We start from the raw sequence: 27101 nt of genomic DNA on the forward strand, positions 1-27101 counted from the left end.
ATGTATTACATTAATGTAATAATATGTCATATTGAGAGTTATGATTTATGTCTTTACTTATTAATTGTAGGCCTTAACTTAGCGAGTGTCTTGGCCTAGTCTTGCCAGGCCTCATGCAGAAGCTGTATTTCTTAACGTTTAATGGAAAATGCTGACAAAATGAACTAACCGTGAACTGCTCATTTTTTTAATACAATGTTCAGTCGAAGTTTTCTATGGGAACCGATGGACAGGAGATGATGTCTCTAAAATTGTATCGACTTATGTATAACATGTATGAGATATACTTTCCCAGGACGTGAACAATGAAGACACTGACTTAAGAAGAAGAAGCAACATTTTCGATACCTGACTAGCCGGATGATGAAAAAATCGTAAAGCGAACCAATCAACGACATGTGAACTGTAAAATATTAGAATTCATAGATTTGGAACGGTTAACCTATTGGGCAGAGTAATAATGTATGATTAATTGACCAATTGGAAATTGGGGGATAGTTTGGGTGACTTTGATATAACAACGTGACAGAGGGAAAAGATCTCAGACCTTATTCTGATTTTATGATGCGATATTGAGAAGAAAAGACTCGAGATTCTGTTATTGGGCTCATGGTCTCTGACTGAGAGCCTGATGCGATGCTGATCGACTGATGACCTGAGGACGAAGACTGACTCTGTTGCTGACTCATACCGTGGATAGGTAGATATGATAATATGACTGAAATTGCAATTTTGTGCCTTTCCTTTCTAGTTACCAACTGCGCTGTCTTAGTAGTACTCTTTAGCTAGATGTTTTCTAAATTCTTGTTCCTAAATTGTTTTGCATGAAGCCTCACATGCTGATGCTAATCTGGGTTGGAGGAGGGTTCCTTACATAACGACTGACAGATTACAGAGACAAATAATTGATGGACTGTTTTGCTGAACTTTATGGATATAGTTGAGTTATTAGATTTGATACTTTTATTGATCTGCGCTAATGGTCTAGTGTGTATTTTGATGCAAGCTTTGATTAGATTATGTCTTTGGTGTCTTCTAACTAAGAAATACTGTTCTTACATGTAATTGAATTGAGTTTGAATTAATCTCTCATGACTTAGTATTGTGACTAAAGGGAAATAAAAATTGTTAAAACTTATACTGAGGTGTGGTTATTCATGGCTGAAAAGTCATGGTGTGATGCTTATTAGCTTTTATTGATTATTGATTAATGAATTTGTCTAATGATTATTATTTTTCATGGATTGATTACTATGAACTATGGTCACATCATAGCTAGGATATTCCATGTTAATGAAAAGGTTTACCGACCTATACGCGTCACCTTGTTAATTTACTTATTAAGGACCGACCCACTAACAAAATGTGGCAAATTAGCAAAATTAAAAATCCAATCAGAATTTAGGTCTTAAACTTGTATATAACTCATTGGCCCCTCTCTGCTTAGCCCAGCTTCGGGGTGCAAAGCCAGACGTGCTCGAAGTACCTGGAGCCACTCTGACAGTTCATTACAGCGAGTCAGCTTCACCCTACGAGCACAGTTTCACCTCTGACCATCTGATAATCTCACTGCACTGCAGTTTTCACTGACCTCCCTTTCATTGGAGCACATTGTCAGATACCAACTTCGAAGGGAAACCTTCCCTACAAAAATATTAGGAATGTAATCACGCTCTTGGTGTTTCTAACACGTACAAACCTCACATCCAGCCACATGAACAACTTGTCTAGTAGTACAGTGGCAAATTGTTGATTCTCTGGAAGCATGTTGAAAAGCCTCAATCAATGCACACCCTTTCCCATACTCTCCCTGGACTTCCAACTTTAGTCATGAGTGGGGTTCTGCACTTAAGTCCCTTGTTATTTTGTAAATACATCTCTGTATATCTCTGTCAATTGGTGGCCCCCAATTCAGCCCTCTTAACCTCTTTTTATTGGGTATGATACCGAGGTCCCCATCATCACCAACCACTCAACATCCTGTTACTGAGTGTTCTCAGTGGGACCAGCTTGTCACTTCTAAATAACAGACCACCCTCATCTGCCAACTCTGTTTGTACTTTACTGTATGACTGCAACTCGAAGGATAAATTGCTCTCTCATGGCCACCTTTTCACTGCATACTCCTTCACCTTAGCCAGAACAAGCAGAATGCTGAAATGTTGGCCTATAATTAGTCATAATTCCTAGCACATTAAATGCCATCATATTTTCAATCATACTGTAGCCGTCTATCCCTTGTATCGTTAAAGACCTCCTCAGCGCTCCCACCACTCACCATTTCAAATGTGATGAACATCCCTAACATCCAGGCGCTTCTAACCTTGACAGTGTATGTACATTTTCTGTTTTAAAAGCGAGTCATTTCCTTTCCACTGTGAAAAAGGAAAGGTCGCATCACTAAATCTCATGTCAGTGTAGGTGGTGGGACTTCTCCCCAACAAGAAAACCTTTCCCAGAAGAGAAAATAAAATAAGTGAATAAATGTGGGTGTTAGAAATGGGGTCTTTGGTTGGCAGTCAGGTTATCCCCTGTCCAAGCAAGGACCCTCACTCTAGTCAGGGTAAAAGAGAATCACCCTCAGCTAATCCCTGCTTACCCCCTTGATAGCTTGGCACGAGCAGTAGGCTTAACTTCAGAGTGCTAGGTGTAAAATATTTGTACCAACACACACAGTAACTTAATGAAGAAGCTGCAAAATGACACAACACCTGTTTAGAAAAATAGGAAATATTTATCTTAACAAAACAAAACCAAAACGACAAAAATCCACAATACACAAGTTAAGTTATCAAATAAAAAGCAAAAAGAGTCTTTATGTAGTTTAGAGCACACACACTGTTAGCGTGAAAAAAGTACCTTGGGTGCGTCAAAAATAACCCAACACGGGCAGGTGTGCATCAAAAAGGGCTTGCGATATGTCGATTCCACTCAAGAGCGGGACCTTACGTAATTTCTTCTTTCGTAGGGTTGGCGCGTCGTTCCTTCTATCTGCATGAGAGCGATGCGTCGATCTGGTCAGCACTCTCGGGTCCGGGCAGGCTTTGCGTTGTTTTTACACACCCACTGGTGCTTGCGTCGGAAATCCAGCCGCACGATTATCCGAAAACCATGCAGTGCGGGTTGTGATCTCCCAGCCTCCGTCAACGATGCTGTGCGTCGTTTCTCCTGCCTCAGATCGGAGTTGCGTCGTTCTTTTCCCCCCACGGCTCTCTGTGCGTGGATTTCCTCCTCTTAGGCTGCCAGCTTCTCCTTTCAGGGTCCCAGGAACTGGATGGGCACCACAGGGCGTAGGAGTCTCTCCAGAGACTCCAAGTGCTGGCAGAGTGAATTCTTTGCTGTCCCTGAGACTTCAAGCAACAGGAGGCAAGCTCTAAATCAAGCCCTTGGAGAGTTATTATCAAGATGGAAGGCACACAAAGTCCAGTATTTGCCCTCTTACCTTGGTAGAAGCAGCAACTGCAGGATAGCTCCACAAAGCACAGTCACAGGCAGGGCAGCTCTTCTTCCTCAGCTCTTCAGCTCTTCTCCAGGCAGAGGTTCCTCTTGGTTTCCAGAAGTGTTCTAAAGTCTGTGGTTTTGGGTACCCTTCTTATACCCAATTTCTCCTTTGAAGTAGGCCTACTTCAAAGCAAAGTCTCTCTTGAATGTGAAATCCAGCCTTGCCCAGGCTAGGCCCCAGACACTCACCAGGGGGTTGGAGACTGCATTGTGTGAGGACAGGCAAAGCCCTTTCAGGAGTGAGTGACCACTCCTCCCCTCCCTCATAGCACAGATGGCTCATCAGGAAACGCAGACTACACCCCAGCTCCCTTTGTGTCACTGTCTAGTGTGAGGTGCAACCAGCCCAACTGTCAGACTGACCCAGACAGGGAATCCACAAACAGACGGAGTCACAGAAATGGTATAAGCAAGAAAATGCTCACTTTCTAAAAGTGTCATTTTCAAGCACACAATCTTAAAAACAACTTTACTAAAAGATGTATTCTTAAATTGTGAGCTCAGAGACCTCAAACTCCACATGTCCATCCGCTCCCAAAGGGAATCTACACTTTAATCATATTTAAAGGTAGCCCCCATATTAATCTATGAGAGGGACAGGCCTTACAACAGTGAAAAACGAAGTTAGCAGTATTTCACTGTCTGGACCTATAAAACACATTACTATATGTCCTACCTTAACCATACACTGCACCCTGTCCTTGGGGCTACCTAGGGCCTACCATAGGGGTGTCTGACATGTAAGAAACGGGAAGGGTTAGGCCTGGCAAGTGGGTACACATGCCAAGTCGAATTTACAGTTAAAACTGCACACACACACACTGCAATGGCAGGTCTGAGACATGATTACAGAGCTACTTATGTGGGTGGCACAACCAGTGCTGCAGGCCCAATAGTAGCATTTCATTTACGGGCCCTGGCACCTCTAGTGCACTTTATTAGGAACTTACTAGTGAATCAAATATGCCAATCATGGGTAAGCCAATTACACACACATTTTGTAAAGGAGCACTTGCACTTTAGCACTGGTTAGCAGTGGTAAAGTGCCCAGCGTAACAAAAACAGCAAAATCAGAGTCCAGCACACATCAACAACCTGGGGAACAGAGGCAAAAAGTTAAGGGAGACCACGCCGAGGATGAAAAGTCTAATAGTGGGGATATTGCTTATCTTACAGTCACCTGTCTTCTGCGGCGCTGGAGCATCTTCGGTCTTCAATGAAATCCTTGCTGCATATGCTGCTTTGCTGGATGCTCTGCAGTTCGGAGGCAGATTACCAGACGCGACAGGCCTGCATTGATAGGCCCAAAGTTCTTGTTGGCTTACTCTTCTCCAGAAACAGTGGTTCACGCATTTTCAGTGAAACTTAGCTCCAAACAGCTTTTCTGCTGCACATCCGGATGGCAAGTTAAATTGTATTGACCCGCTGGGGTTTAAACTATTTTCTCGAACTGTCTGGGCAATGCCACATGCCTCCTTGAGTGGTACGGCAATACCTTGTGGCTATGATTCGCTTCTGGCAAGATGTGAACGGCCCATTCAGATATGTGCTAGACTCGAATGATACTTTGGCGCGCACCCTGGCAAGAGCAGGGACCATGCTCAGGCCTTTTGACACATAGCATGGATATAACCAAGTCGGAAATGATGCATCCTGTGATACACAACTACACTGTCTACAATGCAAAGCAAGTGTGTGCGCTCCATTCTGTTGTTTTGAGTATACAATAACCTTTTGTGCCTTTGCTAACCAAACCTAGAGTATTCTAACCTTTAGGTACATCTTCCTTGATTCAAAGAGGATGTGTTGGAGGTCTTTGTAAAAGTAGTCCACGTTCTCAGCTTCTGTTGGTGTTTTCTAGTGTATGTTAATATTCTGTCAGGTGTAACGTTATCGTGTGAGTACATGGATCTTTAATAGTCAAAATTTAGCCCTTTGGCTTAACTGACGCTGCCTTCCTGATCGTATTCTGTTTCTAGTCAAATATGTGTAAATCATAAACTCAGTTTGTATTAAGATTAGAACTACACGGAAATGCCTTAGTAGATTTTCATTTTACTTATTTATTTAAAAGCTTTGTTGAGTGCACCCATACCACTGCGAGAATTCGGGCCCCATACGTAGGAGTCAGTTGAAATTCACTCGAAACAATTCAAAATAGGATTTGAAAGTCGCGTGATGAAATATGTTTCAGATCTCAGTTGCTAAGAAAAGCAAATCTGAGTCATTAAACAAGGCGCTGTACAACTGGATTAGCGTGAGAAGAGGCATTGATTGGAAAATAGGCAGAAGAGGGGAGTTTGCCTGCGTTTTGTAATGGAAGAGGCATGGGGTTGGTTCTTTTGTCAACGGTCATCTGGTTGGTGTCTAGTTAGTGGAGACCTAGGGTGAAACACAGTCATTTTACCGTGGGGAAGCAGGGCGTTGAGAAGTCTTCTGTTCTGAATGTGTTCAAAATCATAAGGTTAATATGTTTCTGACTGGAGGTGATGTGAAAAAAAATCTGTTTTTGAGGATTTGCTATTAGAAATTTTTATGACATCCAAGCATTGCATTTCTCTTGAAAGGAGTTCCGTGAAACTGTCTTCAGTGTGTAGAGGTTTTCAGGTTGATTACATTGTCATCTTGTAACGTTGAACAGAATCTCCCATATGCCTGAAGACTAAATGCACAGTGTAGATACTGAACATACAAGAACTAAGATCGTTGTCTGGGGAACACCACAATACACTTTGAGTGCACGGGAGATCAACCTCCCCATTGTTACCAGATGATGTGGGTTGGTGAAGATGGAGGAGCACCAGCTATTGAACTGATTGTGAAAGTCCACGCAGTCGACACACAACCTCAGTTCCCTTTTCTGGCATCACAGTATCATGATGGACTTTTGTAATAATAGAAATGTTATTGACATTTCAAATATGTTTATATTCCAAAACAGCTACGTGTGCTAAAGAAAGTAGATGGGATAGTGTTCAATGCCAAGTCCGTTATGAACTGGATATGGAAGATCTCTTCATTGAATGGTCTTTGGGGTTGAAGATGGTTATAAGTGTTTGCACAACTTCATGAAATGCAACATCAAGAAATTATTAAAAAAACACAACTGCAAAAAAACGTTTTGTTTGACTATTAGCCCTGTGTACACATGCCACAGAAATTGCCCAATGAAAATGAAACCATGACATAAAAGAGTAATTTAAGAGCCTCTTCATGGAACTGGAGCTGAGATGCACTGAAACGCAGGCTTGCATTCTGAAAAACTCATCCCTTTTGCTACTGAGCGAAAATGATCCTACGTTGTAGCACCCAGTTTGTACACCTGACTAATCAAGCTGTATATTTTGAATTTCTTTTAGGAGATGTCCTTCCCGGTTGACATACTGGATGACTGCAGTCATGAAGATCTGGAGAACTCTGCTGAAGATTACCTGTCTGACCTGCGCTCTGGAGACCCGGGGAATCCAGAGTTTTTTTCTACTCCTGGAAAAAGCGATGTAAGATGCACATTCTTTTTAATGCTTTAGCCTGTTTTTGTAGAGCCTCCCCCAATCAACACTGGCTTTAAACAGTAAAACACCACTGTAGTGCAAACAGTGAAAAGAGCGAGAGACACCAGGCAGAAGAAAAATAGAATGTGACGGGGACACACAAGCCAGGAGTGCAGCCAGGAGTGCAGCGTGTGTAGAGCAGGGGCAGCCGAGACATAATGTGGGTAAAATAAGGGCAGTGTAGGGGTGATTGACCACCAGATATCATCATTTAACAGAACTCCTGGGTACCACTTTGTTTAGGTGCATGAACATGCTATGGAGTAGAGACAACAGAGAAACAGGTGGCAGGCATGATGGAACAGGAACGGTTGACATCAGGACACAAGCAGAAATCAAAATGGCAATATCTATACAACAGGCATTTGCAATCCAATAGGTTTCCTATTTGCTTGAGTTAGAGCTATTGGCGTTGCAAATGCATAACTGGACTTTTCTTGCCACACGAATTGGTCAACCCAGCTGTATAATTTGGTCCTCTCTGCCACAAAATTCCAGTGGCCCTGCATATAAATAAATCACTTCTATTTACCCTTTTCGTCTAGTTGCAGCAAAAAACGAAAATATTGCCATTATTTGTTAGAGAAGGCAAGTATAACCTGCCAAACCTTGGCATCATAGAACTGAACATACCCTGGAAAACCTTAGCACTGCACGGCGAATCCCAAGCCCAACACAACAAACTGTCAGACAGGATACCATAACCTAGCAAATAAAAGGTGTCAAAAATGACATAATGACCCATACAGAAATAGAGTAAATCATACCATAACAAAACTCCCCATTAAGCCAGAGACTCCCTACGGTTTGCAAGGCACTGAGTTCAGTACATGAAGTTGGCGTAAACGGTCCTGTTTTAGAAAGATGCATTAACAGGGTGTCCTCCCTTGGTGTCTGTGCTCTAAAAGTAATTATTCCTCAAATAAATGCTGGTTTACTGGGTATTGCGTCTGTGCACGCCCACCAAGAATCTAGTGTGTCCCATAAACATGTTTATTGGCCCACAAACAGTCCAGTCCCTCAGTGCTTTGGGGTGCTGTCTAACAGATCAGCTCCCTTCGCCCTGGTAATGGGGACCGGGTGCAGCGAGAGGGGAGGGAGCGAGTGCAAAGATGCACAAGAAACTCCCTTTTTAATGCGCACGGCTTCTTAATGTGGCCCAAACAAGACCTGAGCTATAGAAACATCAGGGCGTACAAAGGTCCTCCTTTCCAGGTACCCGTCCCATTGGATAAACACCAGTTATCACTGTATCCTAGGGACCAAGGCCAGCTGAGTGATGTGGGCCCAAAACTGCATGGATTGCGCGGTCTCATAGTAAATCATGTTCAGAGTGAAGACCCAAGCATGACATATGGGTGTTGTGTTGATAGGTTAACCAGACTTTTAAAGCCAAAAACCAGGACATTTTACAAAAATAGAAAAAGGACAACAAGTTTTCTTCAACCGAGTGCACAGAATGACAGCTCTCATCAGCCCAGAATTACAGAAGAGGCACTAAGAACATAAATCAAATGCCATTTTTAAAGCCAGTGTAGTGCCTGCTAATTAAATAGCTTTCTGATAACATATGCTTAGTATCTCTGGTTTGGAAAACAAAAAAAATCACTTCTTGACGTTTTCAGGCGACTCTCTTTAAAAATTTAAAAACCGGAACATGAGCTAAATTAACTGAAATCTGCTGTGACAGCTGGTGAAAAAACAGGTCTGTCCCGGCAAATCCGGTCATCTGGTGAAAAAGAAATGTAGAAGCCTGCAGGGCTGAATTTCCCCCTTCTAAAGTGTTGGCAGTGTTACTCATCCAGGAAACAGAAGCTGGCTTTTTTCACTTGTCCCCCTCAGAACCTGTGTGTAGACCATGTACAACCCTGATACATATTCAGCACTTGCGCCCCCTGTCTACTGGGGTGGAATTGGAGCAGTCTTCATTTCTGTCACCTCTCACGGCTGTAGAACTGGAAGTGCATGTATGTCCAGGTGTAAAAGAGGTAGCTCTGTTTTAAGTTAAATTTTAAACAACCAACTACAGGCAAGGTGGTATCAGCAGTGGCAATATTGTAAGGCTTTGATAAAAAAAACTACACCTGTGAGCGCCAGGATCATCCCACCTCCGGCGCCAATAGAGCAGCTGCTCTGTGATCGCACAGCACCATGGCGGGAGGCTGCGGCATTCATCCTGTGACCACTGGGATCATCGGACCTCTGGCGCTGTATAATAGCACAGACGATCCTGGTGACCGCAGGATGAATACTGCATCCTCCTGCAATGCAATGTCTTGCTTTTTTTAAAGTTAGAGCTCTCGACATTGGAAATTGCATGTGTTTTTTACTTGTGTTTTTTTTTTATTCTTCTGCAATCTGGACTCTGTGGTTTGGGCACATTGTAATGGCGCGGCCGCGATATCTAAACATAAAGCACGGTGTGCCACGCTGCAACAATTAGAGGAGCTGGAGTGCCTCATGCGCCCCAGCAGGTGAAAGGAGTGGCTCAAGAACTAGAGCTGCCAACTTTGGAACTGAGGACCCAGGTTCGAGTCATGGCATTGCTCAGCATCATTTAATCTCCCTGTGCCTCAAAAAATGAATATGTCCTTGTGTAATATAGCTGGTACTCATGTAAAGCCTTGAAAATTAAAACAAGTCATTAAATAAACAAGTGTGCCTCCTCCATCCCACCCTGGGGACTGCACGTAGGCACACTCGGCTTGAAGACAACAGTATGATTTACAGCCTTGTTCGCAGAAAAGCTAAGCTGAGAGCAAGAATGCTTTGCAAATGAAAACTGAAGCTTTGCCGAACACAAGCAGGAAACAAAGAAAAAAAAGTCCCCTAAAGAAGAGATAGACAGGACAAAGTGTAATTATACAGTAGTTGGTCTCTGCTCCCAAAGAAAAAAAGGAGGGACAAAGAGGCATGACTGAGTACTAGCAAGCAAGTTTTTTTAAACAAACAAATGGAATGGCTTTAAGCCCGCAGTAAGTATGCTAAAAGTATACAAGAGGCCTTATGCTCGACCTAAAAATTGCAAAATTGCATTGTTTCGGCCATAATAATGACTTTTAGGCATTTAGTGAATGCAGTGGGAGTGGGTGAAGGTCATTTGCATAGAGCACGACCCAAAAACATTAAGCCATGCCGGGTGGGTACAGCCAAGCATTGTGTGAAACTGGCTCAGACCTGACTGCTCATTTCATTGCACATTTTCAGAATGGTCAGCTGGCTACCATTCACAGTGTAATAAGGGCCCATTCACAATTGTATGCATACTTACTTCTGTGTATATTGTTGGAGTCCAGTGTTTGTATTGAAAATACATATTTATAGGCACTTTCAGGAATCCTGGTACGTCGCGATCAAGAGGCTATTTAATGGCTTATGTAATGTTTTTACCATTAAAAAATTGTTAATTGGGTACCAATAGGTGACACAATTGGTTTGTGTCAGTTTTTGATATTCTTGTGTTATAAGCACATGAAAATAAGTAACTTTGGGAGCTATGTCAACCAACCAGACACTGAACATATCAGTTTTTCTGTGATGTTCTTCTTGCTGAACCCTGCTTTGAGTTTTAGGCTCAAGAAGAAAATAAAAATGAAGGACAGAGGCACAGATCAATGAGACTTTACATCAGGAATGTGTCATTCGTGTGGTGCAGCCCCAACTCAAAATCGTTTTTTGCATTTACTAAACCATGCAAAGTCAATTAGTGTAGCTTCACTTATTTTAGTAAATACAAAGTAATGTGACGCAGAGCATGGTATCCCTTCCTGCACAAAAACATTCATGCCCGCAACACAGGCACCCTTGTACCTGGAGCAAGGGTGTCTGCCTGCATTTGTTCTAGGCAGCACTCAGTGTGCGAGCGATGGGAGAGAGCAGAAATATGGCACATATCTGTTCTCCCCCTTTCACGCAGTGTAGCACAGCACAGCAAGTGGCCTTGTTCCATTGAACGAAGAGTAAATCTGGCCCAAAGTGTTTCCTGAAGTGAACTGATCAGACTTTTAAAGCCAGCATTTCTTTAGGACTTTGAATAAACCTCACAGAGGAAGGATAATGTGAGCAAGCATAAGCATGTACAGGTCAATTACCATTTTAAAATGCCAGCATTAGGTGAGTGGGATTTCCTACCATAAAATGAAAAATGTGGCACATCAATATTTTCGCTTTTGAAAAATGGAATGGAATTTTAGAAAAAAATAGCTACCTGTTGCAGGCGAATAATGAAAGTCATAAGCATATTAGATGTAGGGCTCCATTGTGAGTGCACCGGTATTATTGGGCAGTGATACAGCACCTAGTACCACCAATGCCGGAGTTTCGTTATGTTTGTGTCCCGAGATTCACAAGCTAATCCCCTTGAGTCTTCTATGTAATGTGGCATAACATGCTGAAATCAGTGCTGCTGCACCGATTTTTACATGTGAATACATAATATCACAAATTTTACTGAGGACAAGGTCATGTAGGTGTGATTTGAAAGACTTGTCTTGGATAAAAAAAATGGGAGATTACTTCACCCAGAAATACGGGGTGTAGAGAATTGCTCCATTTGTAATCCAATTTTGGCTAAAAACGGAGTTTTAGGCCAGCAGTGGAATCACGCACCCTTATTGAGGCACATATCATTTGTTCAGTGTGTGGCAGAAGTTTAACTGTGTTACAGATTGTAGTGAGGCAGGAAGCAGCATTTTGGGGAAAATTGGCTGCTGCTTTTGTAGCAGTGGGTGCAGTAGAGTCCAGCTTGTTTAGAACACATCGTTGGCTGACAGAGAGCAACGCTTGGAGAGTTGTTTATGGCTGATGCAGTTCTTAAAGCTATTTCACAACAGTTTCAAGCATTGGTATGTACTGATGACAAAGTTGCTGCAGGTTTGAACCTTGTCCAGGAGACGCCTGACAGCAGCTGGAGCGCCCTCTACAGGAATGGGATTTCAAATAGACTCACTGCTGATTGAGACAGCAGACTCAGTGGTGTGGAGCAGTACGGATCCTGGATTAACTGAGAGTTGTTTTCCTCTGGACGTTATTCGTGACTGTTGTACAGATAATTACCAATGCTCTAGGTGCTTTACACAAAAGACAATGGTTCTGATGAGACCCTACAATTGAAATTGGGCCGAAATGTCCACCCCCCATTCCCCCTGGTTGCAGAATCACATGGCCGAATAATATGCATTAATATAATCCTCCAACACGAACTCTGTTCTGAACTGTTTACAACCAGGGACATGTGCAGTGTATTTTGCATAACTCTAGTATATATTCACCTACACCAGCACTGCGTCGTCTGCACTTTTTCATTGTACAGTTTGCACCTTGTATGTATGTGCCTTATATGAAGAAAAATATAATTTCTACCAAGGACTGAAGTGTTGAGTCTTGACTAATGTTTGTATGATTATTTATGAACATAACACTAACCATTGTTCAATTCAGCTGAATACCTTGAAGTTAGACTATAGGTATTCCTGAAATTAGTCCCCCGGGACAACTGTTTTTTAATTGTCTAGAATTACCCTAGTACCTGTGGGCATGTAGGATTGTCCTTGTTTGTTTTATATGTATATTATATTTAGATTTTATATAATGGCACTGGCAGAAAGGTTGCTTTTAGCATTACCACAATCATCAGCATCAAGTGTAGCTCCTTTGAGATGGCAAAGAGGTACAAGACTCTAGAGTATCAGTCTGCACTAAAAGAGTTGCAACTGGTAAATCAAGTTGAGCTTGCAGAAGAATTGCACTTGGGTGACTGTTCTTGTCAGTGTTGGTTAAGAAGACGTCAACAATGGTGGCCAGTTAAGGACAAATCAAGGACAGCTTTTGAAATCTGAGATATGGAGAGAGGAGATACAGAGGCATGATCCCTCTTCCCAGCACTTTGTGCTTGAAAGGCAGTGTCTTACCAAGCATTACCAAAGTCATAGGTCTGGAATGCCTTTTGCACCATGACTAAAACATTAAGGAAAGCCTGCTGCAGTTAAAAACAAGTCAGTAAATTCGTGATTTCTCCATACGGTGCATTTGTAGAAAACGTTATGAGTGATGAGTCCGTATGCTTTTTTGGAAAAAACATTTTATTGATTTTACTAAAGTCAGTGTACGTTTGAGATGCAAAATAGTTCCTCATACATTGCAGTGCAAGCAGTTGTATGGGAGGTAGAATTATACACTAAACAACCATTAGCATGGGGTGAGAACATTATAGTCCTTTCGGTGGCGCCAAAGCTCATTTTATGTATATTTTAAAGAATTTGTGTCAATAGTTCTTGCTGTCTGTCACGACAGACCTAAAAAGACTGCCCCAGCAACAGATGGTTATCGTAGGTTTGCAACGCTCTGCATCTGTAGTTTTTGCAGCACAGTGTCATGTTGAGAGTAACAACGTTGTTGTGGGACTTCTGTAGTTCAACAATAGTTTTATGGCAGCCTAGTGCACATTCTCCTGCAACTATTGAGTTTGCAAGGACTATTGAAGACTGGTAAATGAGCATCGGCGTTTATTTATGTTTTTAAGCAACTGAATCATTTCGACAAGAAATGCTGTCCTTTGCAACATTTAAACGACACACGGTATGTGAACATATAGGGAAGTTATGAACGTGATGGGTGGTGGACGTTTGGCGTAGACATGACAGTACCGATATCTCATTTGTACATATTTAGAGTTCCTGGTTTAGTGTGCAACTAGGGTAAAATTGTCTCTAAAAAAAAGGATATTTCCAAAATGAGATGTTCCGTTGAGAGCAGTTTTGAAGCTGTCTAGCAAAGTGGAGAGAGAAAGGGAGCCCACATTTCTGCTGGAAAAGAATTCCCATGCAGGATTCCCTCCAAGTAAATATAACTGAACTCTGGAAGAACCACATGGAGGTTTGGTTGGGACCAGGAAATTAAGGTTGGCTGAGGAGGAAATTCCAGGTTGGGGCATATATGCTTGGGATTAAAGCGACAGTATCGGGATCTATGGTTTGCTTTGTAGTTCCATCTTTTGAGACACTGGCTAGTCAGAGCTAGGGCTGTGCTTGGCAAAATTATAAATGGTGCTTGTGGAAATGTTCACTACTTCGTCCAATGGGAAAACGTGTTTATGGGTAGACTCATTAGAAGACTGACCTGACAGGTAGGTTTGCTGAGGGCAGCCGCTGATATCAGGGTCTTGGTAGTGTCCAAGGAAATGTACGGACAGATTTCCCGAATGTTGAGTGATTGATATCGGGCTGCTTGTTGCTGTGTTTGCCGTGAATGTTTCCAAGTTTATGGAAATGATGAAGTGTGCGCCAAGGCTTATCTGAGGGTTTTGGAGGCACTGAAGGTTGTTTCGGGGGAGAGGCAGATGCACGGAAAGGACTCCCGAAGGTATAGATAGGTGTTGGAAAAAATTCTTTTAATGCATTTTTTCTTTAACGTCGAGTATTTAACATGCATTCTCCCTGTTCTAAGAACTTTTTTTTTTACTGTAATTTGCATGTTTCACATGGCATCAAGACTTGTGCAGTAAAAAGAACCATTCAAGCAAAAACACTGCTGCCTTCGGGCGAGGGTCACGCTGTGTAATCCTCCATGTGTAGAAACATAAATACATCATAATCCACATATATTTTAAGACCAGCTTTTATGCGCATACTAGGTTGTTCTTGTGCTTTGCGCTGATCATGCGTTTGTTTGAACCGTCAGGCTTTACTTGGATATCCTCAACCTTCAGCATTTTTTTCCAGATTCCTATCAGTTTGTCGATGGTCGGCTTCGTGCCTCTCTATGGCGGGGATCAGACGCATAAGGTGCTCGCACTGTTTGCACCAGAAGACACACTCACAGGTTTCTTTTTTTTGATAATTTTATGTTAAAAAGCCTCTGATCTTCATTCCAACTGTTACCTGTATCCTGTGCTTCAATAAAGACTAACAAATGTAATTGAACAATTCAAATTTCTGCATTTAAATATTCACAGTTGATTCCAAACCAGGAATTCATTGTTTTTCTTTACGCACCGAATGTTGCATTCTTGTTGCTGAATCTCTACATTGGAGGTGGAAAAAATCGAAATAGATTTCAATGCTGAACCAAATTTCTAGAAGCAATAACTCAACATTTATCACAATCCTGCTGTTTGATGATACTGATTTCTAGGTTCCCCATATTTTGATTCTGATGTCATTTTCCTGTCAAAACACAGTTAAGGCCTTCTGGGGAGGCCTGACCTTCTTCCGGTGTCACTATGTCCTTCTTTCATTACTTTGTTTATATTCAATTTCCTGTATGTGTTCATTTAGGAATGTGACTCTGGGTGACTTTATATCTACTTCTAGCCAAGATCCTTGGTTAGCTCAGAAGATTTCAGCATTCAGCAGCAGGTCTAGGGAGCAGGAGATTTTGGCTCCTGTCCTGATGGAGCCAAGAAGAAAATGCCATGCAGATTACAATTATTCCCTTAAAGTAGCAATCTGTCTTTCTTTTTATTAGAGGTACATTGGTCATACCATGCACTACAAAATACATACATTTCCCATACTTCAGTAAAAACAAACTGCTTTAAGTGAAAAGTAGCATTCATCAGGGCGATGGCTCATAATGAATATAACTGCTGCTACAGTATGGATACTGCTGCAATAACTTTCTCCCTGTTATCCGTGAATATAAATAGCTGATTCTGAAAACAATCATAGGTTTCATTTTCCCACTCTTGAGTCAGAGGTTCCGATTTAGAGGTTGGCAGACAGTGTACGCCACATAAACGTTTTGGAGGTCCCTGTCCACCAAGCTTATAATCTGCCTACTCTGTTTGGAGTCCGGTGGACCATTTGGTTTCCGACGGCTGTGAACCTGTAGGCTCCATCATTAGAAACCTACAACAAAGGCCCAAAGATGATATGATGTTCATTTTTCTGTTTGGGATCACCAGGAAAAACCTGGTGGTCCTGAATAGAAACAAAATACTAATGACCCAAACACGTGGGAGAAAACTCCCAGGGTACCAGGTTCATTAGCATTTTTGTTCTTTAAAAACAGACTCCCCTTCCAGAGTTTGTTTCTGGATTTTTTTTTTTTTCGTGAAGACCACCTGAAATATGCGGCCCCCACGTTCAGTAGCTTAAAGGAGCCACAATGGTGACGGCTCTTGTGAAGGCACAGAGATCACTACTGGGCCACCAGTGATCTCTCGATAGGGCAGACATAATATACTCCGCCACCCTAATGAATGATGGGCCACCTACCAAACTGTAAAACAGGCACTGAGTTTCTTGATACAGCCATTTGTTAGTTATTATCATATGACAAATATTGTCAAGAAATATAAATTCCAGTTTAGGCACTGAAGTGTTTGAACAATTAGGCAATATAGTGTTGATCAATTACCCAAGTCACCCATTTTCAGATAATTAAAAGTTGTATGAACCAAAATACCACTAAGTGTACTAGAAATCCTTTGCTAATAGGTCAAAATATATTGGCAGGTGTAAAACTCTGCCTTTCTGCGTGTCTATCTGGAACATTAAGAGTGGAGTGTCCTGCCTTACATAAGCAGTAGTTTTGGAGATTTGATATTGATTTGTAATGTTGTACTTGATTCCTGAGTGCTACTACATAGTTTGCCTTAGTGTTTTCTTAGTGTCCCAAGTTTCAACTTGGTCCAATACATGTGATGTACAGTGCTGGATTGATGCACTGGGCTGTCTCAAATCGTTGTGATACTGTAGACAATAACATACAGGCGATGTATTGTACTGTTGAGAAATCCTGCATCTGGAGGAACTTGAAGAACTGATGAGAAGGAATTGAAGAGAGCAAAGGTTTTGATACCATATGCTGGAAGTATTGTCACAAGAAATACAACCTCCTGCAGCCTATTTCAGTTGTCCACATTGTGGAAAATATTCAGCAATAACAGGTCATCCTTTACAGGCAAAGAGTCATGAAACGGGGAGAGTTATGTAGCATGCATTGTTTCACCAAACATGGCAGAGATCACTGGGAACTCTAAACCTAACCTCATGAAAATTCAAAGAAATTCGCAGTCAATATATGGGCTATACACTGACCCAACATGACCTAATAATTATTCATGTTACAATTCTATAAAGCCCGAGCCCCTTTCTCCTTTTTTATCAAGGGCAGTTTAAAAAATGATGAAGCATGTTGTGGATTCTTATACCCTTGGCAAAATGGAATATACACGAGTCAAGCCTCCTGGTTCACTTCAAGGTGATAGACAGCAGTCCATAATTCGAAACCCTGATTCCCCTGAGATTCCAAGAGAACATCACACTGGCATATTCGCTTTCTGTATTACCCTGGACTGTCACAGCCATCAAACGAAGGTGTATTCTGCTATCCTAACCAAGGATGTCCCCCCAAAATAAATGAGCTCTGGAGTATTGAGAGTGTGGTGTTGAAAATATGTATACCCATGGCATGACTAAAGTATCCAAGCACTTGCACAAAATAAATCTCCATACGATTTCCCAACTCACTGGCAATGATTGCCCAACGTGATATTTGTCGTGTCTGAGGCTTCCACAGCTAATGTTGTTCCAGCTAAAAGGCTATCATCATCTCAAAAAAGTTAAATGATAAATCTGTCATATATGTACAGTGAATGTGGGTTTGATGTTTTAGTCGTCAGTAGTGCAATGTCTGCTAATCATAGCTGAACACTTAAAATTGGAGTGATGATGGAGAACCCCTAATCGACACACAATGATTGTATAATAGTATGCATAAGACATAAAGGGTATTCATTTTTCTGAGGGTTGTTTTACACTGCTTGAATTTTCACCACATTATTTGAGTTGTAGAGTGCAATAGGTTCTCTGATGTAATATAAATAATAATTTTTCACTTTCTTTCCATTCAAGCTGTGGCCCTTTATCTTGCTGACCAGTGGTGGGCTATTGAGGACATAGTGCGAACTTCCAGTCCTCAAAGAGAGGGACTACACAAGGTGAGTCTACAGATGTCACTTAACATGAAAACAATACTAGTTATATATTCGATTTGCGGCAGATTTGCCTTTACGAAATTTGTGTGAATAATTAAGGAACATTTCTGGAAGGATATGGCAGCTCTTCTGTATCGTAGCGGTGCAGCCAGTCCTTTACACTGATTCAGATTTAGGATTCGAGTACCTGGACCAGAGGACTTTGTGCTAGCGGCTGGTAAAATATAATTTATGATCTATTAACTTGCATTTGTCTTGTGATTGTCATCCTTTAGCTAAGATACTTAAAGGCTCCTTAGTAGCAATACGAATAACCCATAGTGAGAGTTTTTGAAAGTATTGAGTTATTACATTGGTGGTTCTGTATGAATGTAGGTGTGTATTTGGGTATTTCATAGCGTGACAATGAGGTTTCATGTGTTTCCTGAATTGTAGGAGGGTGTAGGCAGTTCTGATGGTTTCGTGGATGCAGTTCCAGACTTCAGGCGCACACATTTAGAACACCTACTTATGGTGCTTCACATGCCAGTAGATTGACGCTTAACAGCTATCTGTTTCAATACTAGAATAAAGAAATTCTTCACTTCATGCCCAACTGGAGCAGAGGCTTTTCTAGAATGTGATCTGATATAGCAGTAAACAGTGATTCTGGCTGCATTTATACTCGTGCTATTCAGTTATTAGACCTTAAGACCCAATTGCAGCAAAGAACCAACCACCTTCAAGTCAATGATTTTACTCTCAACTTCAGCATAATCAACCCAGTGATTGCATTCCCCACCCACAGCCACAACGCATTGCATCCAGTTAGGGTGCATGGAAAGAAGAAACAGTTCTGCAATTGTTTTCATCCTACCTCCATAATCAACAACATTTTGTCTAGATAAAAACCACTCCCCTATGTGGCAGCTCATCTTGGCGTACTTCAGGCCCATATGATAGTTTACCTCCAAATGGATGCTTTAGACTCCTCTTGCCTACCTTGAACCGTCCGCAGTACACTATTGACACCTCAGAGTGTTGTCAGAGGGAGGTACACATTGGTTTGTGCCTTACATGCATTACAGCTTAGACATTGGTGCTGTGCTTCCATCTCCACCAGAAACAAGTAGTACAACCATCTCAGTAAATGTGATAGCAGCATTCAAACATACCACAGCAAAATTCCCCTTTTCGTTTTTTTCCCAGATCCATTGTTATATGCAAAATGCTTTGGTTTCCTTATAGACTCAATACTTGCCTTCAAAATCCATGTAGCAAAGAAAGCACAAAAGTCTCATGCCAGATGAGCTCCTGTGCAGATCGAAGCTCTACATAGCTGCATTCTTACGAAAACCAAATAAAAACAACTAGTCCTGAGAATCCAAATATTTGAAAACCCATTTAGTTTAAATCCCAGTTAGGCAGAATGAGGTCGGGTAGTGAAAGGGTTAAGTTAGAGAATGATGATATGCAAATGGGTCCCACAAAAAAGTAGAGAGAAGGAGAATCAATAAGGAGAGGAAAATAACATTATTTTTAAAATGCCTATCCCCCACAAAAAACAAAAACGTGGCAGTAGGAAAGAAGGAAGAGGAAGAAGGATGGAGATGAACATGATTTTTAGCTTACTCTTTGAAACAGTATTGTTTTTAACAAAGGAATAAAAACTTCCAGAGGCTTCGGTACATGGGAAAAGGGACAAATAATCTATGCAATTGTAGAGAAACAAACTAATTTTCAATATGTGTGGTGTTTACACCTTTGAAAAATAGTATGGCATTTTAAAAAAGCAAAACGGTCTATGACTTGATTTCTATCAAATGGAAAATTCCATTTAGTGTACACATTTCCATTAAATGGTTTAAATTAAATAAATGTTTATCTATAAAATCTCATTTAACCCCATCTACCAGACAATAGTATTTAATTCAAAGTTCAACCTTTTACATTTTCACAGCTTCACTGGGATAATACTAGTAGAATAAAAAATAAAAAAATTCATGAAAAACTCAGTCCTCTTGTTGGGTCTAATTTGTTCTGCAAAGGAACTTCAAAATTAAAAACTCCATCCACTTGTGCTTCTCCCATCCACCCTCTTAGCTACCAGGCACTCTTATACAGGCATCGATTTTCAAAGCTGGATGATATCCACACTCCCAATCATCGACTGATACACCTGGCATCAAGTCTTCATCCCCATTTTCTAGTCTCGCACACCACGTTCACTGTCACCATTTAGAAAACTGTGAATGTCATAGGTTCCCTTCTCTCCGGCAGAAAACAATAACAGAACCCCAAATAAAGTTGAAAAGATTTAGTTGGAAAAATTGACCATGACTGAGGTTATTGGAAGGACGGTTAGTAGTTTGGACTGAGATGTGGATCCAAAAATCGGAGGAGGGTTTGATATAATATCCTCTTACTTCTCTGTGATGATACCCACAATAAAGAACTAACGGCCAGATCTACTAAAGGGCTTTGTGATCGCAAGTACTGAGATTCACAAAATTATTGGGTTCTTGACCACAGAATTGATTCAACAGAATCCATTTTACAAGTGGTAAAAGTTGTTCCAACTCATAAAACGGATTTTGCAACAGTTTTGAAGTTTGTGAAGCAAGCTTTCCTTACAAATTGAAATTCAATATGGTATGTGCCAGTGGTTTGCGACTGCAATTCTGGATGGAAACCATTAACCAGTTACGAGCTTCTGAAAGGAGTTGATAATTGATTTACAAAGGTGAAGGAGTCCCTTAGAGATCCATTACCCTTTCGGTATCATGTTGGCATTTTTAGGAAAGTACACAGTGGTCCCTGGGACCACTGCCTGCTCTCCCTAAACAGGAAGCTTTTATTTTTTAAGGCAACTGTGGCTGTTCAAAAACAAATCCCTTTGGGGAATGTAAACACAAGAATGGTTGTCTTCTGTCCTTTGCAGGTCGCGATCCCTGTGTTTGTCACAGAAGGTTACAGATTGATTAAGAGATGAAATAGGCAGGTCGTCATATGACCCCATGTGAATTGTGATTTTGTGAATCGACCTAATAGTAAGAAGGATGCTTTGCAGTTTGCAGCCACTTTTTGCAAATTATTTCTTAGTACGTGGGCCTTAAAAATGTGTGTCCTGTGATGCTTATGAAGCTTTAAGTATCAAAGGTGTCAATGATCAAAAAAGCCATAACCATATACATTTGTCATAACTGCAGAGAGGTTACTGCCACTTCTGTAATGACAGATCTCCTAGTTTTTTTCGACAGAAAAGTTAAATTGTACTTAGCAAACAGAGGCATTCATTATATACATAGCTCTTTATTTTGCCTTCTCCAAACAGCAGAAAACACAGGATTAATGGTTAGCATATTTGAAAGCTTGCTCCAAAGAATAACTAAACTGAAATCTCAGATTCTTTTGTGTGAATTTCTGATGTAAGGGGAATAAGTTTCTATATTCCAGTGCTAATCCACAAGCCTTCACCATCACAGAGACGCATGGGTGTGAGCAGATAGTAGATTCGGGAACAGACGATCTATACTGAGGGAAATTGAGGTAAGATTTTGGAAGAGAGAGAGAGAGAGAGAGGGAGAGTAACACAGGTGGTGTTAAAGTAATTTGGCATCTCAGGTGTCTCAGCAGTCACAGACTTCAGACTCCAACCCTTCACTTCAGTATGGCTTAGTAGGATGATATATGAGATGTATTAGCAATAGACACAATAGTACTTTAGATCTGCACACACCTCACACTCCAGTCCGGAAACCACATGGTCTCTATGGCTGCATGCCAGTGATAAGCCAAGGAGTACCAGTCAACCTCCTCCTGCCTGGAGAGCCTGAAGACTGAGTATGATGATATGCTGGTGTGTAGATATTACAGAGCCACAGGAGTGCAAAGACTGAAAAACATAAGATGAGAGTTCGAGCAAATTCGTATCACACTAGACTTGAGAAGTATCAGAATGTAAAAGTCTTAAAACTAACATACCTGCAGAGAGGGAGAAATAAGGAGGAAACAGGAAACCACAACATAGCTGCAGACTAGAAATAACAGTGGGTGAACTACGAACGAGGATCCATACATCTCAAATTTTGTGAGGCAACTGGCTTAGTGCTGGTTCCTAAATTCGCCTGAAACCGCCCTCCTTCCTTTTGGGCTCTCCTTCGATTGTCCTAGAATGCCTGAGCTGGATGACTCACCATTTGCCCCAGCTGCCATTGCTCAGGTCTTCAAACTTTCCAATCACGCTTCTGTTTTTCTGCTCTGTCTGGTCTTTCTTGGGACTATCCTGTTCTCAAGTTCCTTCTTGCATGACATTCTAAAGAAAGCATAACACAAGTCTGTAAGAAATTGATATTGTAAATGAGTGAGTCAAATGCACACCAAACATGAAATTTGGTTTGTACATATGTATTGCATCCACAAAAAGATGAACCGCCATTAGAAAAAAAACTAGGAAACGCATAGAAAATCTTCATACTAAAAACGGGAAAAGAAAAAAGCACGTAATATTCACCCATGTTCTTAAAATGTAATTAGTAGTTTGAGACAGTTGCAGTTTTCTTTAAAGCGTATCACTGGCCTGAAATCTATAAAGAAAAATTTCAGCAAAGCGTCATCATCATTAGCAATACAATTAACATCATATTCATATACAGTTTTATCCTAGATGGTTGAAAGCAAAAGTAGCTTATCACCAGCTCTACCGTATTTAGTATGAGGTTGAGAGAGCGAAGAATATGTTTCCTTTTAAATTTAAACTAAGCAGAAATTCAGTGTAAGAAAAGTATGCACCATATTTAAAGTTTTTAAGCTTATCCAACCTTGTCATGGCAACTAGTGCAGTCTATGAAATACAGGTATATATGATTACATTTTGGATTCCTTGTGAGAACTCCAGCAGGCACATTTCTTTTTTGATTGGAATAGTGTATAGTGGAGTGGCATACACTGGAGTGATGTAAAGTAGAGTGGCATACAGTGGAATAGCATAGAGTCTGGTGGCATAGAGTGGAGTGGCGTACAATACAAAAGCATAGAGCGGAGTGGTGTGGTGTGCAAAGTAGTGGCGTAGACTGGAGGCGCATACAGTGGAATAGCATAGAGTGAAGTGGCATACAGTGGAGTGTAGTAGAGTCAAATAGAATGGAGTAGAGTGGCATAAACCAAAGTGGCGTAGAGTGTAGAAGTGTACAGTGGAGTGCCATACGGTGAAATAACGCAGAGTGCATTGGCATCCAGTGAAGTAGTATACAGTGGAGTGGCTTACAGTGTAGGGGTGTAGAGTGGAGTGGGATAGAGTTAAATAGCTTAGGTTGGATAGGTGTACAGTGGAGTATAGTAGAGTGGAGCAGGGTATTGTGCAGTAGCATTCAATGGGATACCATACAATGGAATGATGTAGCATGGAGTGGTGTACAGTGGAATAGCGTATAGTGGACTGGCATAGAGTGTAGCTATGTACAGTGAAAAAGTGTATAGTGGACTGGTGTACAGTGGAGTGGGGTACAGTTGAGTGATGTAGAATGGAGTTGCATACAGTGGAATAGCAGATCATAGAGTAAAGTGGTGTAAACTGGTGTGGGGTACAATGGAGTAGCATAGAGTGGAGTAATGTACTGTGGAGTGGTGTAGAGTGGCGTAGAGTGTAGTGGCGCACAGTGGAGTGGAGCAGAGTAGAGCGGTGTAGAGTGAAGTGGCTCAGAGTGGAGTTTGCAGTGTGAAAAGCATACAGTAGAGTTGGGTAGGCCTGAATGGCACACAGTGGAGGGATGTAGAGTGGAGTGAGGTACAGTGTAGTGTAGTGGAGTGTAGTGTAGTGGCGTGGAGTTGAATTGCATACAGTGGAGTTGAATTGCATACAGTGGAGTTGAGTGTCATTGAATGGTGTGTCAAAGAGTGTAATAGCATAGAGTGTAGTGTCATAGAATGGAGTTGTGCATAGTGGAGTGTTATAAAATGGAATGGCATACAGATGAAGAACGTAGAACAGAATAGTGTAGACTGTAGCAGCATAGAGTGGAGTGCAATAGTGTGGAGTGACATACTTTGGAGTGGTGTAGAATACAATTACATCAAGTGTAGTGGTGTACAGTGGAGTGACGTAGAGTTGAGTGCTATGAAAAACATAGAATGCTTGGAGTAAAGTGGAGTTTTGTACAGTGGAATAGAGCAGACAGTAGGAGTGTACTTTGGAGTGGCTTAGAGACTGAAGTGGCGTAGGGTGGAGTGTGTATTGTGTAATCCCATACAGTGGAGTGTCGTAGAGTGGTGTGGCTTACAGTGGAATAGCGTACAATGGTGTGGTGTACACTGGAGTGGCATAGTGTAGAGAGGAGCCGCTTAGAGTGGAGTGCCATAGAATGGAGTGGCATATGTTGGAGGAGGGTACAGTGAAGAGTAGAATAACGTTGAGTGTAGTGGCGCATAGAAGAATGACATACAGTTGAGTGCCATATAGTGAATAGCATAGAGTGGAGTGGCGTACAGTGAAGTGTTTGGAGTGTTGTTTAATGGAATAGCACAGACTGTAGTAGTGAACAGTGAAGTGGAGTACAATGGAGTGGCATAGAGTGGAGTGGTGTACAGTGTAATACCGTACAGTGGAGTCTCATAGAGTGGAGTGGTGTACACTGAAGTGGCATACAGTGGAGCGGCACACAGTGTAATAACGTACAGTGCAGTGGTGTACACAGGAGTGCCATAGATTGGAGTAGCATAGAGTAGAGTTGCGTAAAGTTGAGGGGCATACATTTAGTGATGTACACTGCAGTGGTATACAATGAAGTGGTGTAGAGTGTAACTCTTGCTTGGCAGGAGCCTTTTCAAATCTCCCACCAAGTGGGAGCAAACTTCAAGATTGCTCCCTGCGGCGGGAGCTTAAAAAATGCTCTCTTCCGCTGGGAGTAGTCTTTTTGATCTGTTTCCCTGCCTGCACTGATGCAGGCAGGGAAACAGATCAAAAGATTGCTCCCGCATGGAGGGAGCAGCATAAGTAGTTTTTCCCTATGGGCAGGAGCTATGCCATCTCCCACTATATGTGGAGAGCTGGCTAGGGCTGCAGGGGCCTTGGGGCTCCCCCCCGCAGCTCCCAGCGAGAGCATGGTGGGTACCCTGGGTGGGCACTAAGGCACCCACCTTTCATAGTACAAGGTCCATGGTATGGGGTCCCCAGGGCCAAAATCGGCCCAGAGAGGATGGGCATGTACCTACCTCTCCCTAAAAAGTATGATTGGACCAGGCAATAGGGTCCCCCAGGTCAAAACCAGTGCAGGGAGGGAGGCCACATGGCCCTCTCCCCCTCAAAAGCACCAGGGGTCTCGGAGGATGGGGTCCCCATGACCAAAATCGGTGTAGGAAGGGGCTGAGGGGGGCACGTATACCCTCTCCCTTATATTTAAGAGTGGCCATGGGCGATGGGGCCCCCAGGGAACTAACAAGGATTGGGATAGTTAGCTCTAGAGACGATCAGGGCTCAGGGAGGGGGTGCATGCGGCTCCCTCCCCTTAAAAAATACACTGCCCTTGGGGATGGGACCCCAGGACCTAAAGATGCTCCAGCGGAGTGCCTTCCTTCCTCTCCTTCATTTAAATGAGTAGCCCTGGGTGATGGGATCCCCAGGGCTGATAACAGCTTGGGGAGGGGGTTATGTGCCCCCCACTCTCCTTTAATTAAAAAACAAAGTGGTCTGGGAGATGGGTTCCCCAGGGCCAGGCCCTTTAAACAACACCCCACTCCGCCCAGCCAAAGGCATAGGGTTGGCTTTATGGGGAGGGGTGTATTTACGTATTTGCTGCTGCTGCCTCTGTCTCGAGTGAACTGAGAGCCTGCCTGACTCTCAGTTTGAGGCCCACCTCCACCTGCAGGCTCTGCTTGTGTCTCACCCATACATGTAAGTATCTTCTGTCTCTCTTTACTTCTGCTTTTACTTCTGTTTTATTCCATTTTGCTTTTCTTTCCTTCTTGTCTCTTTCTCTCTCCCTCCTCTCTCCCCACTCCCTGTGAAGCGATTTTCCCACCCTCTCGCCTCCCAGCTGACCGGACCCCCTGCCTTCCTCCCCCTCTTATGGGCAGACGCTGCGCACTGAGAGGGCGACTCCTCTGACCTGGTCAGCATCTATTGCCATCCTCTGTGCAGCTCCACCTGTTTGCTGCTGCTGCCTCTGCCTTGAGCGAACTGAGAGCTTGCCTGACTCAGTTTGGTGCCTCCCCCACCCGCAGGCTCCCACATGCACCTCATCCCTGCATGTAAGTATCTTCTGTCTCTCTTTAGTCCTGCTTTTACTCCTGTTTTTTACTTCTGTTTTATTTTTCTGTCTTTTTTTCCATTTTGCTTTTCTTTCATTCTTGTCTCTTTCTCTCCCTCTTCATTCTCCCCGCATTTTCCTGTGCCGCTGCTGTTTCTGCAGCCCCGCCCCCTTTCCTCCTTGTGAAGCGCTTTTCCCTCCCTCCTGCCTCCCAGCTGAGTGGGCCCCCCTCCTCTCTCTCCTTAATGGCGGCTGAACCGCTGTCGCGCCAAAGGCAAGCCCATCTGCGCCTGGACCGTGCCCAGCGCCATGCACCCTGCTCCTTGCTCATTCGCTAGTTCAACTCCACCACACTACGTGCCCTCAACCCGGGAAGATCCTCGGCCTGCCACCTAGCCCACCTGAGGAACACTCATGGACCTTTTTCGTGCCGCACATGCTCCAGCACCCTCCAAGGACCACCACACGATCCCGTACCAAGCACGGATGACCACCTCAAGTGCATACTCTTCAAACACACCTCGTCAAGCACGCAGTAGAAGTCTGGGACCTCCTCATCCTCATCGACTCAACCGCCCCGGATGTCGCCTTCCTCACGAAACGTGGATCACACTCATCTCGGGCCTGGACATCGCCACGGCCATCCCTGACAACTGCAAAATCATCCCCAAGGACAAAGCCAACCGGCCTGGAGGAGGCATTGCCATAGTCTACAATAACACCCTCTTCCTGGCAACCACCAACGAGTTATAGTCTCAGCCAACCCATGAATACCTTCACTTCCAGATTCAGACCAACCCCAACTCCTCCCTCTGTGGCACACTCATCTACAGGCTATCCCGACCCCTACGTCAATTCTGCAAAGACATCGCCGACCTCGTCGCTCCC

At 42.7% G+C, this 27101-nt stretch overlaps 1 protein-coding gene across 4 annotated transcripts in view; it reads left to right on the forward strand.

Annotated features, from left to right (window-relative positions):
* Positions 1 to 27101, forward strand: part of FAM169A (family with sequence similarity 169 member A) — a 352302-nt gene that overhangs the window by 106493 nt on the left and 218708 nt on the right. For all 4 annotated transcript variants that reach the window (XM_069223847.1, XM_069223831.1, XM_069223821.1 and 1 more), the window contains exons 2-4: positions 6861 to 6998; positions 14771 to 14870; positions 17909 to 17994. In XM_069223847.1, the coding sequence (XP_069079948.1) occupies positions 6861 to 6998; positions 14771 to 14870; positions 17909 to 17994 (324 nt within the window). The remainder of the gene's footprint in view (positions 1 to 6860; positions 6999 to 14770; positions 14871 to 17908; positions 17995 to 27101) is intronic.

This window comes from Pleurodeles waltl, chromosome 1_1 (genome assembly GCF_031143425.1).
Source record: "Pleurodeles waltl isolate 20211129_DDA chromosome 1_1, aPleWal1.hap1.20221129, whole genome shotgun sequence".
Taxonomy (NCBI): Eukaryota; Metazoa; Chordata; class Amphibia; order Caudata; family Salamandridae; genus Pleurodeles; species Pleurodeles waltl.